The following is a 17,919-nucleotide window of genomic DNA, read 5'->3' on the forward strand; positions in this document are numbered from 1 at the left end:
ATCTGATTTGGATAAACAATTATGAAAATAGAAATCCCTCCACATAAAAACCTGTATGATATAAGTGATATGCTTTTCTTTCTATCCCACAATTTTCTAATTACTATCCGATGATTCATTTATTTTTTTAATTACGTAGAAATTAGTCTAATAATATCTAAAATCTCTCACCAAGAAAAGAAAAGAAATAAAAATCTACAAAAACAATAATTTTATTTTTTACAAGAAGCCCAAGTTAATAAATGAGAACAACAAAGCCCATCAAAATAAAGCGACCGCGATCCGCCCACCATAAGGAGCTCGCTCTCTCCCGAACCCGAACCCGAACCCAACCCCTTCAAAAACCTCTCCCTCTATCTCCACTCAAACCCCTCCCCCTCTTTTGCTTCTCTTGCAGCGAACTTCTCTCTCTCTACCGGGTATGCAGCAGCTTCTCTTCTTCCTTTATTACTCTATTTCATGCCTTCATTTTTGCTTATGTATGTGTTTATATACGTTGTTTCGCGATTCACTTTCTATTTACGCAAGCTGTACTGCTGGTTTAATCTAGTTAGAAATGAATGGTATTATCCTAATTTCTTTGCTGGATTGTCTGTAGAAGAGAATTTAAGGAAATGGGCTGTTAGATTTGTAGAGAAAATTAGACACCCAGATGCAAGATTTAGCTTGTTAAGTTACTGTGTTTGTGTGTTTCTTTTTTTCAAGTGGAAGGAAGTAAAAAGTGGAGATCTGAAGTTTAGGTGAAGTGGTAAAAAGGGTCGATGAGATTATTGTCAAAACCCCTCCTGTGTGGTAACTTTAGTAAATTAGAGATTATTGTGTTTTTGTTTTTAATCTTGATTGAAAGAAAATAAGGAGATTTTTTTAAGCAAGAATTTAGTTTGTATTTACTGGTTCTTGTGTAAATTTAGTTGATTTCGTGGTTGTATTTGGTTATTGATTCATGATTTGGTATGGCAGGTTTGAAGTGGTGCCATGGATGACAATTTGTATGATGAGTTTGGGAACTACATTGGTCCGGAAATAGAGTCAGACCGAGAGAGCGATGGTGAGGAAGAAGATGAAGAACTTCCAGACAAGCCTCATGAAGACGAGGAGGAATCTGATGGTGAAGAGGCAGTTCATGCTTCCAATGGTTGGCTTACTGCCCCTAATGATGTTGATATGGATAACCAAGTTGTCCTTGCTGAGGACAAAAAGTACTACCCAACCGCGGAGGAGGTTTATGGTCCAGGTGTTGAAACGTTAGTTAACGATGAAGATGAGCAGCCTCTTGAGCAACCGATAATTAAGCCTGTTAGGAACATCAAGTTTGAGGTTGGGGTTAAGGATTCCTCAACTTATGTTTCCAGCCAGTTTCTTGTTGGTCTTATGTCAAATCCCTCTTTGGTACGCAACGTTGCCCTCGTGGGCCATCTACAGCATGGGAAGACAGTTTTTATGGACATGTTGGTTGAGCAAACACATCATACGCCAACTTTTGATATAAATAGCGAGAAGCATATTAGGTACACAGATACAAGGATTGATGAGCAAGAAAGAAGGATATCTATCAAGGCAGTTCCAATGTCACTTGTCCTTGAGGATAGCAATTCAAAGTCATACCTCTGTAACATCATGGACACCCCTGGTCATGTGAACTTCTCTGATGAAATGACTGCTGCCCTCAGGCTTGCTGATGGTGCAGTGTTGGTTGTGGATGCTGCTGAAGGAGTGATGGTAAGATTTGTTTTTAGGTTAATTTTGATAAATTCATTACAAAAATAGTATGATCATATCTTAATATGATTTTATCTGTTCTTCTGTGGATTAATTTGTGAAGTATTTCTCTGTAGATATTAAATCCATGATTCTTGATGAGTTCAATACATAATTTGTTCTAGTTTTCCGCCTATCATATCAGCATTTATACAGGCATTAGTTGCAAATGGTTTTGTCTATGATTGGACCGATTGCAGCAACAAGGCTGTAATCTTCTATTGCATGACTTGTGACTTGTTCTCAATACCATGCACTTATGATCGTGGTTGAACTTTGAGGATGCTATTTCATGATATAACTGTTGTTTTCATAAGTGCATGAGACTGTTCTAGCCACTTGATATGGTCAATTTACTATTTTGTAATGCTTAGGTAAACACAGAGAGAGCCATACGCCACGCAATTCAGGAACAGCTGCCTATTGTTGTTGTGATCAATAAGGTAATTCCCTCTTACCTCTATTTTGTTTGGCACTTCCGATTCGATTTTTTCCAAATATTTTGACTGGTTCATGAAGTGTTATTTACACAAATTTTCTTTTGAAGGTTGACAGGCTCATAACAGAGCTCAAATTGCCCCCAAAGGATGCGTATCACAAGCTAAGGCATACCATAGAAGTCATTAACAACCATATATCTGCTGTCTCTTCAACTGCTGGAAATGTTCAAGTGATAGATCCAGCTGCTGGAAATGTTTGTTTTGCTGGTGCAACCGCAGGATGGTCCTTCACTTTGCATTCCTTTGCTAGATTGTATCTCAAACTCCATGGTATCCCATTTGATGCGGAAAAGTTTGCATCTCGTCTCTGGGGGGATATGTATTATAATCCTGAGGACAGGACTTTCAAGAAGAAACCTCCTGCTAGTGGAGCAGAAAGATCGTTTGTCCAATTTGTGCTGGAACCTCTCTACAAAATATACAGCCAAGTGATTGGAGAACATAAAAAAAGTGTTGAGGCTACTCTTGCTGAGTTTGGTGTTACTCTTCCTAATTCAGCTTATAAATTAAATGTCAGGCCTTTGCTAAGACTGGCTTGCAGTCAAGTTTTTGGCTCAGCCTCAGGTTTCACTGACATGCTTGTTAAGCATATACCTTCGGCTAAGGTTGCTGCTGCCAGGAAGGTTGATCATACATATACTGGGCCCAAAGATTCAATGATTTACCAGGCCATGCTAGACTGTGATCCTGCTGGCCCCTTAATGGTTAATGTGACAAAATTGTATCCGAAGTCAGATTGCAGTTCATTTGATGCTTTTGGTAGGGTTTATAGTGGTAAAATTATGACAGGGCAGTCTGTAAAAGTTTTGGGAGAAGGCTATTCACCAGAGGACGAGGAGGACATGACAGTAAAAGAAGTGACAAAACTATGGGTATATCAAGCTCGGTATAGGTTACCCATAAGTATGGCACCTCCTGGTTCCTGGGTTCTCATTGAAGGTGTGGATGCTTCAATTATGAAAACTGCAACTCTCTGTAATGTGAATTATAATGAAGAAGATGTATACATATTTCGACCTCTTCAGTTCAATACTCTTCCAGTAGTGAAAACTGCTACCGAGCCTCTAAATCCAAGTGAGTTGCCCAAAATGGTGGAGGGTCTTAGGAAGATCAGTAAAAGCTATCCTCTGGCCATAACTAAAGTTGAGGAGTCTGGGGAGCACACTATACTTGGTACTGGAGAGTTGTACTTAGATTCTATTATGAAGGACCTTAGGGAGCTATATTCTGAAGTGGAAGTCAAGGTATCTATTTCTCATACACTTTTTGGATATACTTTTGTTATTTATTCTCCTATTTCCTTTTATGGGACGCTCTTAGTTTCCATGCACATTTGTCCTGTTTAATGCTTCATGTCAAATGTAGGTAGCCGATCCTGTTGTCTCATTCTGTGAAACTGTGGTGGAGTCCTCGTCAATGAAATGCTTTGCTGAAACACCCAACAAGAAGAATAAAATAACCATGGTAAAGAAGACCACTAGTTTTATTTGATCTAGTTGCTTTTGAGCATTCTATCTCAGTGCTCTGGACTTTTAATTTTGTTCATCTGGAATGTTTCTTAATTTTATAGATCGCTGAGCCATTGGAGAAAGGGCTTGCAGAAGACATTGAAAATGGTGTTGTAAGCATTGACTGGAATCGGAAAGCTCTAGGTGACTTCTTCAAGACAAAATATGATTGGGATTTGCTTGCAGCACGATCCATATGGGCTTTTGGCCCTGATAAGCAGGTAATCTAGTTGCTTAATGTATCCATGATTTGATTTTTTCAAATGATATGTGATCAAACCCTGCTCATGTTTTGATACCTCAATTCCTCATTTTTTCAATGATTGGATTAAATGAACTTAATTTAATCTTATGTGTTTTTGATATCTGCAGGGACCTAACATTTTGCTAGATGACACACTTCCAACTGAAGTGGACAAGGGATTACTAGGTGCCGTGAAGGATTCTATTGTTCAAGGGTAAACTGGAATTTTTGTCTGTTCTTTTACCATGTAACCAAATGCCTAACTAAAACCTTCATTTTCTTTTGGACAGGTTTCAGTGGGGTGCACGAGAAGGACCACTTTGTGATGAACCAATCAGAAATGTTAAGTTCAAGATAGTAGATGCTAGGATTGCGCCTGAACCACTTCATCGTGGATCTGGTCAAATAATTCCAACAGCTCGGCGTGTGGCCTACTCAGCTTTTCTTATGGCAACCCCAAGGCTCATGGAACCCGTATATTATGTGGAGGTACTTACTTGATTATTGTATTATATTAAAGAAATATGCATACCTAAGGGAGAATATATAGACTTTTCCTGCTTGTTACTGTGACTAAAGGAACAAGACAGCAGTGGAATATGATGAATTTGACAGAAAGCTCAGTAGAATGCTCATCCTCAGTTTCCATAACATACTATTTTGAATAAATGCAATTAGCTCATTTAGAGTTAGAGTTTCTTGCTTGGATTGTCCTACTAATTGTGTTTTATGTTCTTTCAGATACAAACACCAATTGACTGTCTCACTGCAATCTATACAGTGTTATCTCGCAGACGTGGGCATGTTACAGCAGATGTTCCTCAGCCTGGGACTCCAGCTTATATTGTTAAGGTGATAGCAGCACTTTTTCGTACCCAGCTTACATGCTGTTGGTTTTATACAAGTAAATATATGGAGATGGTTGACACACACCCACATATACTTCAAGCTTTCTCTTATTCGTTTCTAATTTTTGAAATTGGATTTCAGGCATTTTTACCTGTCATAGAATCATTTGGTTTTGAGACGGACTTGAGGTACCATACCCAAGGTCAAGCATTTAGCCTCTCGGTGTTTGATCATTGGGCTATAGTCCCCGGAGATCCCCTTGATAAGAGCATTGTTCTGAGGCCACTTGAGCCTGCACCAATCCAGCACCTTGCCCGTGAATTTATGGTGAAGACAAGGCGTCGCAAGGTATACCCCTCTCCCTTCTCCCAGGGTCTCTCTTTCTGTTACATGGATGACTTTTTCAAGCTCTTGGAGCATTGGAAGATTGTTACTTCAAAATTTATTATTTTTCTGAGCTGCATGAGAATTCCAAATCTAGCATGGTGCTCTATGGAAATGGGTTTTTTATAACACCTCCTATGCTGTTAATAGATAAAACCAATAGCCATTTGGTAATACTTTTTGTTTCGATGCTATATTTCAGGGAATGAGTGAAGATGTGAGCATTAACAAGTTCTTCGATGAGGCTATGGTGGTTGAGCTGGCTCAGCAAGCAGCTGATATTCATCAACAAATGATGTGATACTTCCAGTGTTGGTGCTTATTTAGCCATGGGCCATAGGAAGCACTTCTTGCAGGCAGTTTTTATCTGTCTTTACATGTGTTGAAACCTGGATAGCAGATAGTAGTGCAGACTGATATCCCTAGCAGTTGGGGCTGAACACCGCTAACAGAAAGAAAGGATGTCCAACTAGTAAATTCAAAATTTTGAATGTTTGATGTAATATTGTATAATATTTACTGCTCTCCTTTTGAGCCCAGGGAGGTGGTAATGCAAGCAAGGTTGGATTATTTGTTCGAAGATCTCATGATTGGTTTGCTCACCTTATTTGGGTTTGCCTTACTGGCATGCCTCCCCACCGCAATACGGGCATCGAGGCCTCCAAACATCCTGCCCTCCTGGGATTAAAACATTAACCTTGAAATGAAGGGATAAAAATAAATCGAGAAGAAACATAGTATGTGTTATTGCCATTAATATAACCTGGAACTGCATCTCTTTTATAATCTCAACATTTTCAGCTAACTACTAACTCTTTGATGGTTACAATGCCTCTATTCGTAGGGTTGGTTTTTTTTTTTTTTAGGAAGAAAATTTAGTGCATCTCCAGTAACGATTGCACATCCATTTTATATAGAGAAGGAAACACACCATTACGGTTAGTTGGTCAGATTTACGGACCATTTAACTCGTGTTGGGTCAAATAATTTATTTTTATACAAAAAAAATAAACATGATAGTATAGTACAATCAAAATAAATTATGAAAATCAATTTTTAATAAATTAAAACAAAATAAATTATGTTGCCCAATAAAAAATAAAAAAATATTAAATGATGCAATTTTAAAAAATAATCAAGAAAAATCAATAAAGACCCGTAGAATCAAGAACCAACTAAATATTGGGGTATTTATTTGAGATTATAATAAATCTATATATATCAAACTAAAATAAATTATGTTGGTTAATAAAAAATTAATAAAATATTAGATAATATAATTTAAAAAAATAATCAATAAAAATCCAATTATGAAGAATCATAAATAAAAAAAAAGGGAAAAAAGGTTTGGGTGCATAGGCTTGGAACATCCCACGTGCCTAAGCTTGTTTAAATTTTGGCAAGTTGAAGTTGTCAACAGGGGTATTTTACATAAAAAAAATTATTCATTTTCATTTTTTTTTACTTAGAAACAATTAAAAAATCAGTCTGTTCCTTGAAAAAACTATGCACGTCATAAAAAAACTCATTTGTATGAAAATCTAAAATTAATCCAAAACAAAAAATTTTATAAGTTTGAATTTACCATCTCAAGCAAGATTAAGGGTAAAGAACACCCAATATAAACTTTTTTTATTGAATAAAGCTTATTGATATCAAAATCTTTTTTTGTTATTGTTAGAATCAGTATTAATTGAGATTTTCTCATTCTACTACCGAATTTCAGCCATTTTCTATCTCTTATCCCAGATTAAGGACAAAAAAAATAAGAAAAACAAAGTTTTGAACCAAGATTGAGTTTTAGAAATATTGAGGAATTGAAAGTTTATAATTTGAAAAGTCTATAAATCAAATTAATTTTTTTTAAAAGTTTGAAACAACCAACCCTTTTATTCGTTCCTTTTATTTTGATTATTTATCTTTAAATCTTGTCATTCCTCAATAAATTTGCTTTAATTGCCCATCAATTTGGGTATAGAAAAGTATAATTAAAAAAAAATCATAGAAGTAAAAAAATTCACTACAACAATTCATAGTGATTTGTTTGTATAAACAGTAACATAATGAATAGTGCTTTCAATAATAACAAGAGGATTATTACTTTGTTTATATGTGTAGCTAATATTGTTTGAGAGCACACATATTTGATTAGTTGGTCAGATATTTGACATTGTAGTTTAACTATATTTTTAATTTTTTTTTGTGTTATTGAATTATTTTGATTTATTTATATTAAAAATAAAATTTTAAAAAATAAAAAATATATTATTTTAATATATTTTTAAATAATAAATATTTTAAAAAATAATTTTTACCGTAATCTCAAGTCACAAGACTTAAGATCTTTTAGATGAAAGGAGATTGAAATGCAAGAGGCTTTTTAATACTTTTTTAAAAAATTCTGTTACTAGGTTTTGCAAGAATATATGAACTTGTTATTATTAATCTAAGTTATTCCTTTTATTTTATGAATACTAGCATGTTGTTTTGCAAAGTGGGTTAACCCTTTTTTTCCTCTTCAAATCTTATCTTAAAAAAAGAAGGAAAATCAACCTCTTCACTTTAATGTCGAGTCAAACATTTCTCCTTCTCAGTTAAGAAAACAAAACACATTGGGGGCTTGGACCGTTAATAAAATGCCGAGAATCACGAATGGTCCATCTCCTTCTTATATTTGATCATATCAAATTCCTTACTTTTAATTGGATCAAATCTACCCTCCCATCTTCACCAATAATCAAATGGTTATATGAATTCCATGTGTTTTGATATATTAATTATTAAGATGAAGGATCTCTAATCGAAAGTAAAGGGACCAATTTGACTCAATGTAAAAATAAATGATGTAAATTGACCAATTTACAAAACTATAGGGATGATTTTGAAGCAACTGGAAAACGAAACATCAGGCTAAACCCCATCTGAGATCTAACTCTCTGCCCAGAGAACCTAACCCTCCCATTGGTCTACAACTAACGTAATCATCTTCTTTTTTTCCTCTTAATCACCAATCCATGTCTTAAAAATCATAAAATTCATACTGGTTGGGTTTTCAATTTTGTATTACACGATACACACACTTCCCCTTCTTTTCTCATTTCTGCTCAAGATTTCATCTTTTTCTCTTTTTTTCCAGAAAGGCACACGCATTGTGATTTCTCTAAACCCTAACAACAGATCCAAAATTTTCCTTCGGCTTAACCTCAATTGCTATTGAGTTCCAAAATTTCTTCTTATACAGCAGATTTACCCTTAAAAGTTTGGAACTTTAAGGGTAAATCATATTGAAGGTTAGGATTTTTTTGCAATGAGCTGATGCTACTGTGATTTTTCTTTATCAATTACAATGCAATCGAAAACCCAAATTCTTGCTCCAGCTTTTACCCTTTTCCCATCTCTTAAACCTCCAAACAAGACCCTAACTTTTCACCAATTTACAGTCTTAGCCATCACCTTTCTCGCTTATGCTTCATTTCATGCCTCAAGAAAGCCACCAAGTATTGTAAAAGGTGTGCTTGGACCCAAAATTCAATTGAACTCTTCAATGATTGAGTCTAATTTAACTTCATTAGAATCCAATGGTATTGGTTGGGCTCCCTTTAATGGCCCTAAAGGGACTCACCGGCTTGGCGAGCTTGATCTTGCATTTTTGTCTGCATATTCAGTAGGAATGTATTTTGCAGGACATGTTGGTGATAGGATTGATTTAAGGTTGTTTCTTGTTTTTGGAATGGTGGGTAGTGGTCTTTTGACCATTATTTTTGGGTTAGGTTATTGGTTTAATGTACATTTGTTAGGATATTTTGTGAGTGTGCAGATTTTGTGTGGTTTGTTTCAGTCTATAGGGTGGCCTTGTGTGGTGGCGGTGGTTGGGAATTGGTTTGGGAAGGCTAAGAGAGGGTTGATAATGGGAATATGGACTTCCCATACATCGGTAGGGAACATTATTGGGTCGGTTGTGGCATCCGGGGTTTTGGAGTTTGGTTGGGGTTGGTCATTTGTGGTGCCCGGAGTTTTGGTAATTTTAGCTGGGGTTTTAGTGTTCCTGTTTCTTGTTGTTAATCCTGAAGATATTGGATTTGAGACTCCAGGGAAGGAGATTGAAATGGATGTGGAGGTGAATGGTTTGGAGAATTTGGAGAAGGTGGAATCAGAAGAAGCAGGGCTTCTTGGGGAGGAAAACTTGGATTCTACCGCAGCCATCGGATTCCTGGAGGCTTGGAGATTACCTGGTGTGGCACCATTTGCTTTCTGCCTCTTCTTTTCAAAGCTAGTGGCGTACACTTTTCTATATTGGTTGCCCTTCTACATAAGTCACACAGGTATTTGCTTCTTCTTGACTTTGAAATTCATATCAAGAGCTGGTTTGCCTCATGCTAATCATTTTTGCATGCATTTAGATATGAGTGTCATATAAGAACGGGACTGTGATGGCGATGAGAATTTGCTGTCATCAACACAAATGGTGCCTTTATTTATGAATTCTCGAAATTTGATTGTAGGAGACCATTTCTTCTTATCATGGCTTGAACTCTCTTTTATTGGTTCATCTGGCTGATGCCCTCGCATCTTTTTGCTTAGTTTGCTGAAGTATGCCTTTGCATATATTTGAATTTGTTAGATGCTGGATGTCAGTTTTAATAATTTTTTTTTTGGGAATTAAAGATGTTGCTGGCGTGCATGTGTCCCACAAGACTGCTGGAATTCTTTCAACGGTATTCGATATTGGAGGAGTCTTTGGCGGAGTTTTGGCAGGATTTGTATCTGATGTGATTGAAGCTCGTGCAGTGACTTCAATGGTATTCTTGCTTCTATCAATTCCAGCCCTTGTTCTGTACCGGGTTTATGGAAGCGTGTCTATGCTCCTCAATAATGCTTTGATGTTTCTTTCTGGGCTGCTTGTAAATGGCCCGTATGCTCTAATTACTACAGCTGTTGCAGCTGATCTTGGTACTCAGGACTTGATTAAAGGAAATTCCCGAGCCTTAGCTACTGTGTCCGCAATTATAGATGGCACTGGTTCTGTTGGGGCAGCTGTTGGCCCCCTTCTGGCAGGGTATATCTCCACAAGAGGATGGAACAGTGTCTTTCTTATGCTTATTGTTTCGATATTCCTTGCGAGTTTGTTCTTGATTCGAGTTGCGAAAACTGAGATTAAAGGGTTGCTGAACGGTGGAAAATGGCTTTCAAACAATGCAACTGCTCAATGATGGAAAGTGCTTCTAAGATTATCGTCTGTATTCCTTTTACAGCTAGTCAAAAAACAGGTTCCATGGAAAAACACTAGGATATAAAGGATCCTGCAAGTATACATGTCTGTATTTTGTAACTCATTCTTTGGTCAGATATATTCTTACTTTCTGTTGTACATGTACAAACTAAGATACCAATAATATAAGCCCCCCTTCTGGCAGGGTATATCTCCACAAGAGGATGGAACAATGTCTTTCTTATGCTTATTGTTTCGATATTCCTTGCGAGTTTGTTCTTGATTCGAGTTGCGAAAACTGAGATTAAAGGGTTGCTGAACGGTGGAAAATGGCTTTCAAACAATGCAACTGCTCAATGATGGAAAGTGCTTCTAAGATTATCGTCTGTATTCCTTTTACAGCTAGTCAAAAAACAGGTTCCATGGAAAAACACTAGGATATAAAGGATCCTGCAAGTATACATGTCTGTATTTTGTAACTCATTCTTTGGTCAGATATATTCTTACTTTCTGTTGTACATGTACAAACTAAGATACCAATAATATAAGCCCCCCTTCTGGCAGGGTATATCTCCACAAGAGGATGGAACAATGTCTTTCTTATGCTTATTGTTTCGATATTCCTTGCGAGTTTGTTCTTGATTCGAGTTGCGAAAACTGAGATTAAAGGGTTGCTGAACGGTGGAAAATGGCTTTCAAACAATGCAACTGCTCAATGATGGAAAGTGCTTCTAAGATTATCGTCTGTATTCCTTTTACAGCTAGTCAAAAAACAGGTTCCATGGAAAAACACTAGGATATAAAGGATCCTGCAAGTATACATGTCTGTATTTTGTAACTCATTCTTTGGTCAGATATATTCTTACTTTCTGTTGTACATGTACAAACTAAGATACCAATAATATAAGCCTTCTACATTCTACACTACTGTTCAGGGACACTCTAGCACCCGCTATTTCTAACATTTTTTATTGGTTCATCACAAATTGGTACTCCTAACATCTCACTGAAAAAAGAGTGTTCAACTTCCATGGTTATTTGAGTTGTGTTGTCCGGCTATCAACCTTTAACAGTCGAAGATACAACACTTGGAGGGCATTCTCAAAAACAATAAATAAACAAATAAAATTTGAGGGGCATGAGATGAGATTGCCAATTGATTACAAGCATTGCATGTTGTGCCCTGTAACAGAACAGTTTAAGTGATTTATCAAGAAGGTAAAGCAACACCAAATTTCACAAATGATAGTCTTACAGCTTTGTGGATATGTAAACTGATTGTTGGAGATCAAACATGCCGTTTCAATATAAGCGATTAATTACCTTATATGGTGAATCCAGATAATGAGTACACAGAGATAAGAATGACACTGCTATTTTTTGTAGTAACTGAAACTGTATATAGCAACGAGCTTGAGATTGAACTAGCTATATGACCCACCCGTGCTCTGCCACAACTGCTGTAATTTTTTTTTTTTTTAAAATAACGTTCATCAATGCATCGTATTTTAAAGCAAGCATGAAAAAAATAATAATATTAGATTATAAAATAAAAAGAAAAGATGTTAACAGTGACAATCTATTAAGAAACCATTTGAAAATACGGTGCAAATCATATTTTAAAAAAATTCAATTTATTTTTGCTAAAATTTAATATGGTTTGTATGTTTTGGATCATTTTGATGTGCTAGTGTCAAAAATAATTTTAAAAAAATGAAAAAACATCATTGACATATATTTCGGCACGAAAAGTTATTTGAAAAGCAATTGCTACCACACTGCCAAACATACTCTAAATCCGTAACTCGAGTTATTTTATCAAAAGCAATAATATTTTTTAAAAATTAAAGTTTAATTTTTAACAAATCAAATATTGAATAATATAATTAAAAATAAAAACAAAAGAAAAACAAATATATAGAAGGATTAAAAAAAAAAAATAATTGTTAACTAAAAAATAACTTAAATCTGTCTGAATTAACTCACCAAACTAATAGTTAGGTGAGAGAAGAAAAAAAAATCAAAACTAAGAAAATCATTAAACCTATTTTTTTTAAAAAAATCAACTTCGGGTAAAGAGGTTGAAATGTATACACCTCAATTTGCTATGTTTAAAAACTCATATTTTATAAAATATTAAATCTTGATTTATATTAACAAAAAAATCAAGTCTATGAATCTATTTTAAAGGAAGAATTATAGGCCGGATTATTTCATTGAAATAAAATATTGAATAAAGATTAAATATTGTATTATTTAGTATGATAGAGTAATTCATCTTATAACTAGTAAAACGAAGAATATCATTTTGATGTTTCTTTTTCTGTTACGTATGATTGAAAATAATTTTTGATAAATTAGTTTGCAACATAAATAGATTTGTCCCTCAAATATCAATTTTATTGATTGGGTCCTTCATCTATATGCCTCTCCGCAATCGGATCCTTTTGTTAAAATAATTGAAGGCAGTATTGAACAATGATGCACCTTCTGGCCATGTCTTTTCAAACTAAACCTAGTTTTACCAAGTCCTAGACGTCAGAAAAGCCAGCTATTACCTTCAATTCCAGACAAGTTAGAAAAACGAAGGCATGCAAAGCCCTGGGACGTTCGTATATGATTTTACACAAGCGTGAAAGAGAATGCGCCTGCATCAACAAGACATTAATTATTACTGTGATCAATGCATCTTCTGGATGAAAGAATACCAGAGAGGTGAAATCATGCAGTTAAGGGCATGCTTACTCTGGCATTGATCATTTACCCTAAATCAGTCCCTGCCTCAAATAAGCAAATCCATTCTTCGGACCAATTTCTTACTAGGCACCTTTAGCAGGCAATGACAAGATAAAGGGGAGAAAAGGGAATATATGAACTGTTGCAAAGACTCCAGTGAATGAGGCAAGAATGATAGGAGGGAAGAAAAATGCAGATTCTATTTGCCCATGAATTTATATACAGTATACACCAACAAAACTTGAGGACAGCCAATTTAGCTATGTACTGTTATTTGATTGGCTCTACCCTCCACCACCTGGGGAACTTGGATGAAAAGTTTTAAGCACTGCCTTCTAGCAAGCATTTGAGATTCTGAAGCCCCTCGGCGGAAATGCTTCGCCTGACTCTTGCCCTCTGTACCACCACTGGTGGCGGTGGCTCTGAGTGAAAGCTAACAATTACAACTGTCAAGTTGTCAGTTGCTCCCCGTTTTAATGCTTCCTCTACCATTTCTCTGCAGCATCGCTTCAAATCATTGTGCTCTTGAAGTCTCTTCCGAACAAAATCTACTGCATTTTGATTTGAATAATATACATCCCATATTCCATCACTTCCGATTATCAAGAACTCATCTTCCTTCGTCAGTGTAACCAATTTAAGTTCTGGTTCAGCAATTAAGGGCCCACTTCTGTCACCCTTTTTCTTCATTCCTTCAAGGTGCCAGTCACCTAATGCACGGGTAACAGCTAACTGACCATTTAGATAACCATCGTCGATGAATCCACCCAAGGACTCAATTCTTGTCCTTTCTTTCATGCAGCAAGGTCTATGATCCTCTGACATTTCCTTCGCTACTCCACCCCGTGATAATACTGCCCGACAATCACCAGCATTTGCCACAAGCAATGACCTGTCCAAGAAAGACATTTTTTTAAGACAACGCACTTTGTGAGAAGACATAACAGAATGTCAATATATGATAAAACTAATGGATTGGAGCAATTCCTGACAACGCAAGATCTTAGGTGACATGGCAGATCTTTTTGATTGGTCAGAAAGCTACAATTGGGTCATCATTAACCTTAATGACTATAGCACATTCAGGACTGTTAACCCAGCACAGAATGGCCTTGGAAGTGACAGATGGACTAAACAAAAGGGATGCAAAGGGCTAGAAAGTCCTGAATAAACCATAGGAAGCAGATGACTGACTAAAGAAAAATGATAAGAAGCTGTTACCTCCCAAATATCATTGCAGTAAGTGCAGTAGTGCCAGAAGAACGGCCTGACTCAAGGGAGCATGACTTTTCAAATGCAGCATCAATCTCAATGAATGATCTTGTAACCACTTTCTCAAGTTTTACAGGGAAATCAGCATCCTCAACAATGACTCTTGGTAAATGCTCGCGTACAAAATGTGCTGCAGTCTTTCCTCCATGGCCATCAAATACCTGTTTTCCAAAGTATATTTAATTCTTAAAATAAGAAAGAAAAAATTCCACTTCCTATTGCTTGTTGGCTTTGTTTTTCTAAAGTATTCATGCAATGCAATTACATCTTATCTGTTTCCAGATGAGCAAAGTTCAAATGAGAGAGCTATTCTTGGTGTCAGATGAGCACAGGTTTCTAGTATGCTAATTGAAAACATGGAAGTTTCAGATTTTAAAGTTTAAAGTGATGCTCAGATTTATTTAAAGTGGTAATCTCCGATTCAATTTTAGATTAATACTTTCTAGAACCTTCACACTTGCTATCATAATCATAAGTGATATGTTCAAAGAGAGATACTACAGTCTTCCATCAAGGTACACTATGGTGTAGTTAATCTCATAAGCGAAAGAAGCCTATATCCTAAAATATTGCTACCCGATGAACTAGAAGACCAAAAGCTATGATTTTTCCATAAGGGAACAGAAAGCACAAGTAAAAATACAGTATTGATTAGAACCAAAACAGCACATAAACATAAAAATTCATTAGCAGCTGAAATACCAGATGAACAACAGAACAGGAAAATAACTTACACCATAGAAAGAAATAGCATGCTCGCTTAGTAAACTGCAACCAAACTTCTTAGCCAAGTCACTAATGCAAATGTGCGTATCTTCCATATAAGGCCGACCACCAATATCAGACCACTCTCCTGAGCGAAGGGTGGGAAAAAAATCTGTTAACAGATTCTGTTTCCTTTCTGTGACCACTCTATCCTCACAGATGCTTTCCAACTGAATGAACCACCACAAACAAAAAAAACTAAAAATGAGATAGCAGAAGAACAAATAGTGATAAAGAATAATATTCCATCAGAGGGTATAGCAACAATGATATGTGTATCTGGCCAATATAAGTATGCACTATTGCAAACTAACAGTGAAGGGAAAAATAAATGGATAAGAACCAAGTACAAAGGCAATAACAAAAATGAGATTATAGACATAGAAAGGTATTAAATGATTGATAATTAAGAATATAGAAGGGTTCCTGCATACAGTTTATAAGATATTATATAAATGAAAGTTAAATCAGGGTTACTATGACAAATTGACAACCATTACTGCTCTTTAATCAATACCGAAGTCACTGGAGAAAATCTCTCTCTCTCTCTCTCTCTCTCTCTTACACACACACACACTATCTATCCATCTATTTCTACATGAAAACCATGAGTCCAAGAAGAACATCGACTAAGTCAAGGGAATATAATTGAAGTGGATTATTTTCCACAGAAAGCAACACCACCATGTTGGTGGTGTGCAAAAAGGTAAATTAATACAAAAGAAAAGTCATAATACTGTAGCTACCAAATTGAAGTACCAAACAATAAATTATTCAAGGCAGAGATATTAAGCTAGGAAAAAAAAAGTTACAGCCACATATCTCCAATGCCCACCAAATACATGAACCAGCAACAATTTCATAATTACACAACCAGCTAAAAGTCTGAAACTTTTTAGAGTAAGGAAAAAGAAATCAGAAAGCAATTATGGATCATCAATAACTTCATAAGTTTCAGAAAAAGAAAACAATACAAGTTCCTCAACAAACATCAATTTAAACAAAGCAGTAATGAACAGAAAGCAATAAACTCAATTCTAACGACGACGACGACAAAAAGAAGCAAAATTCAGAACACAAACATGGACAAACAAAAACAGAAAAGACCCAAATTGGGAAACCAATGAAATTTGAGAAAGAAAAGAAATCTTACAGGATAAGAGTTGGCAACACTGATCCCACCACTAGAACTAATCAAAGAAGAGTCTTGATCAAAATTCTCCATCTGGGTTTGCAAGAGGTCACCATGCAAAGGCAAAGATTGCATCTTGTTGCTATTGCTGTTATTACAACTACTATTATTGTCAATTGGGTTCTACATTTCTTGCTTTGCATCCTTTACACACATGGTTGTTGTCAATATTATTATTGTTATTATGTTGGTGACAGAAAAAAGAAAACAAGAAGACTTATTTAAGTCTTTAGCAACTAGTTGTTGTCTTTGTGGGAATCCAAAGAAGCAACAACACGAGCCAAAAAAAAAACACAGAGGAAGACACAAGGAGAGAGAGAATCAAAGAGAAAAACTTGGAATACAGAGAGAGGGGGGGTGGAAGATTCTGTGGAATATCTCTATCGTGATGATGGTGAAAATAAAATGAAGGACTTGTTGATGCCTTGGTGGAGGGAGGGTGAGAGAAAGAGAATATAAATAAGAGCTGTTAAATTCCAGATTTTTCTAAGAAAGAGTGGCTGAAAATCAGTTGGTTAAGCTGTTCTTGTTTTTGTTGTTCTTATGGGCATACTGGATGCATAAAATAAATCGTACAGTTTTGGGTATTGTGATTTTTTTTTATGAAAAAAATATATTAAAAATAATTTTTTATATAAAAAAATATATTAAAATATTAGAAAATAAAAAAACAAAAAAAAATATTTTTTTAAGCACGGCCACACCGCTAAGCGTTTAATTGCTAAAAGGCCTTTGATGTTGCTTTTGTTATAGTATGATGTTTTGATTAAATATAAATATACAATCATTAATAAGGAAAAGGGATTTTTGTTGCATTTAATTGAACAAAAAACGAAGAAGCAATTTACAAATATATGGAAGAAGGTCTATTATGGCATAATTGCTAATATTGTCAAAGCATGAATGAGTTGTTGATAAATTAAGATCATGGTATTTATTTTCAAATATTAATATGAGGGAGTTGGTCAAATATATATCATTTTTATTCTTTGGAGTGTAGACTTTAGAATAAAATTTTAATTTATTTTCAAGTTTCAACAACCTAATTTGTTTTTAATCCATGATGGTCGATATTTTAAATTAAGATCATGGTATTTTATAATATGAATAGGGCCTTTGTGTACGAGGGATTTGGTAGGGAGAATTTTTAGGTAAAGTTTATTGAACAAGAAAAAGATTTTGCCTTTGTGACATGAATTCATCTGGGATCTGGAATTATGATGGAAATCCAATAATTCAATGTGCCTCCGAAGTTCAGCATTGGATAATTGATGGCCCGACTCATTTGAAATGAAATCCCATTTCATTTCTAGAAAGTTCATGGAACCATAATATTTGGTAATTTTTTTATGACATTGCAATAACTTTTACTCTTCAAATTATTTTTTATCTAAAAAAATAGTAAATTAATATTTATTCACATATTTTTAAATAATTTTAATATGATACTATTAAAAATAAAAAATATTATAAAAAATATTATTTTAATATATTTTTAAATA

At 35.2% G+C, this 17,919-nt stretch overlaps 3 protein-coding genes across 4 annotated transcripts; 2 read left to right on the top strand and 1 right to left on the bottom strand.

The window, feature by feature from the left end:
* The first annotated feature begins 295 nt into the window (after positions 1 to 295).
* LOC133674344 (110 kDa U5 small nuclear ribonucleoprotein component CLO) lies at positions 296 to 5,823 on the top strand. Its single transcript, XM_062095392.1, has 11 exons — positions 296 to 419; positions 961 to 1,719; positions 2,133 to 2,201; positions 2,306 to 3,502; positions 3,624 to 3,722; positions 3,829 to 3,987; positions 4,139 to 4,224; positions 4,301 to 4,499; positions 4,752 to 4,862; positions 5,001 to 5,207; positions 5,446 to 5,823. The coding sequence occupies exons 2-11, from the start codon at positions 976 to 978 to the stop codon at positions 5,542 to 5,544; spliced, it is 2,970 nt and encodes a 989-aa protein (XP_061951376.1). The 5' UTR covers positions 296 to 419; positions 961 to 975; the 3' UTR covers positions 5,545 to 5,823.
* Positions 5,824 to 8,168: 2,345 nt separating this feature from the next.
* On the top strand, positions 8,169 to 11,379 carry LOC133674922 (putative glycerol-3-phosphate transporter 5). The gene is made up of 2 exons (XM_062096217.1): positions 8,169 to 9,565; positions 9,909 to 11,379. Exons 1-2 carry the CDS (start codon positions 8,590 to 8,592, stop codon positions 10,451 to 10,453), a joined length of 1,521 nt encoding a protein of 506 aa, XP_061952201.1. The 5' UTR covers positions 8,169 to 8,589; the 3' UTR covers positions 10,454 to 11,379.
* A 1,984-nt stretch (positions 11,380 to 13,363) lies between these two features.
* Positions 13,364 to 16,936, bottom strand: LOC133673784 (probable protein phosphatase 2C 27). 2 transcript variants are annotated; one of them, XM_062094673.1, is made up of 4 exons: positions 16,379 to 16,936; positions 15,195 to 15,395; positions 14,410 to 14,621; positions 13,364 to 14,080 (listed from the first exon to the last, which is right to left on the bottom strand). In XM_062094673.1, exons 1-4 carry the CDS (start codon positions 16,490 to 16,492, stop codon positions 13,510 to 13,512), a joined length of 1,098 nt encoding a protein of 365 aa, XP_061950657.1. In that variant the 5' UTR covers positions 16,493 to 16,936; the 3' UTR covers positions 13,364 to 13,509. The 2 variants fall into 2 exon arrangements, with proteins under 2 accessions (XP_061950657.1, XP_061950658.1); XM_062094674.1 differs by lacking the exon at positions 16,379 to 16,936 and adding an exon at positions 15,720 to 15,930.
* Between the last annotated feature and the right edge of the window lie 983 nt (positions 16,937 to 17,919).

Source organism: Populus nigra, chromosome 15, assembly GCF_951802175.1.
Source record: "Populus nigra chromosome 15, ddPopNigr1.1, whole genome shotgun sequence".
NCBI classification, from domain to species: Eukaryota; Viridiplantae; Streptophyta; class Magnoliopsida; order Malpighiales; family Salicaceae; genus Populus; species Populus nigra.

Bases quoted from the DNA above. Each gene is read 5' to 3' on its own strand.
- LOC133674344 (XM_062095392.1), top strand. From the start codon at position 976: ATGGATGACAATTTGTATGATGAGTTTGGGAACTACATTGGTCCGGAA. The intron at 1,720-2,132 runs GTAAGATTTGTT...TGTAATGCTTAG, and splicing joins ATGCTGCTGAAGGAGTGATG to GTAAACACAGAGAGAGCCAT. The intron at 4,863-5,000 runs GTGATAGCAGCA...ATTGGATTTCAG, and splicing joins CTCCAGCTTATATTGTTAAG to GCATTTTTACCTGTCATAGA.
- LOC133674922 (XM_062096217.1), top strand. From the start codon at position 8,590: ATGCAATCGAAAACCCAAATTCTTGCTCCAGCTTTTACCCTTTTCCCA. The intron at 9,566-9,908 runs GTATTTGCTTCT...TGGGAATTAAAG, and splicing joins CTTCTACATAAGTCACACAG to ATGTTGCTGGCGTGCATGTG.
- LOC133673784 (XM_062094673.1), bottom strand. From the start codon at position 16,492: ATGCAATCTTTGCCTTTGCATGGTGACCTCTTGCAAACCCAGATGGAG. The intron at 15,396-16,378 runs GTAAGATTTCTT...TGGTTCATTCAG, and splicing joins GTGTTGCCAACTCTTATCCT to TTGGAAAGCATCTGTGAGGA. The intron at 14,081-14,409 runs GTAACAGCTTCT...TTTCTTGGACAG, and splicing joins ACTGCAATGATATTTGGGAG to GTCATTGCTTGTGGCAAATG.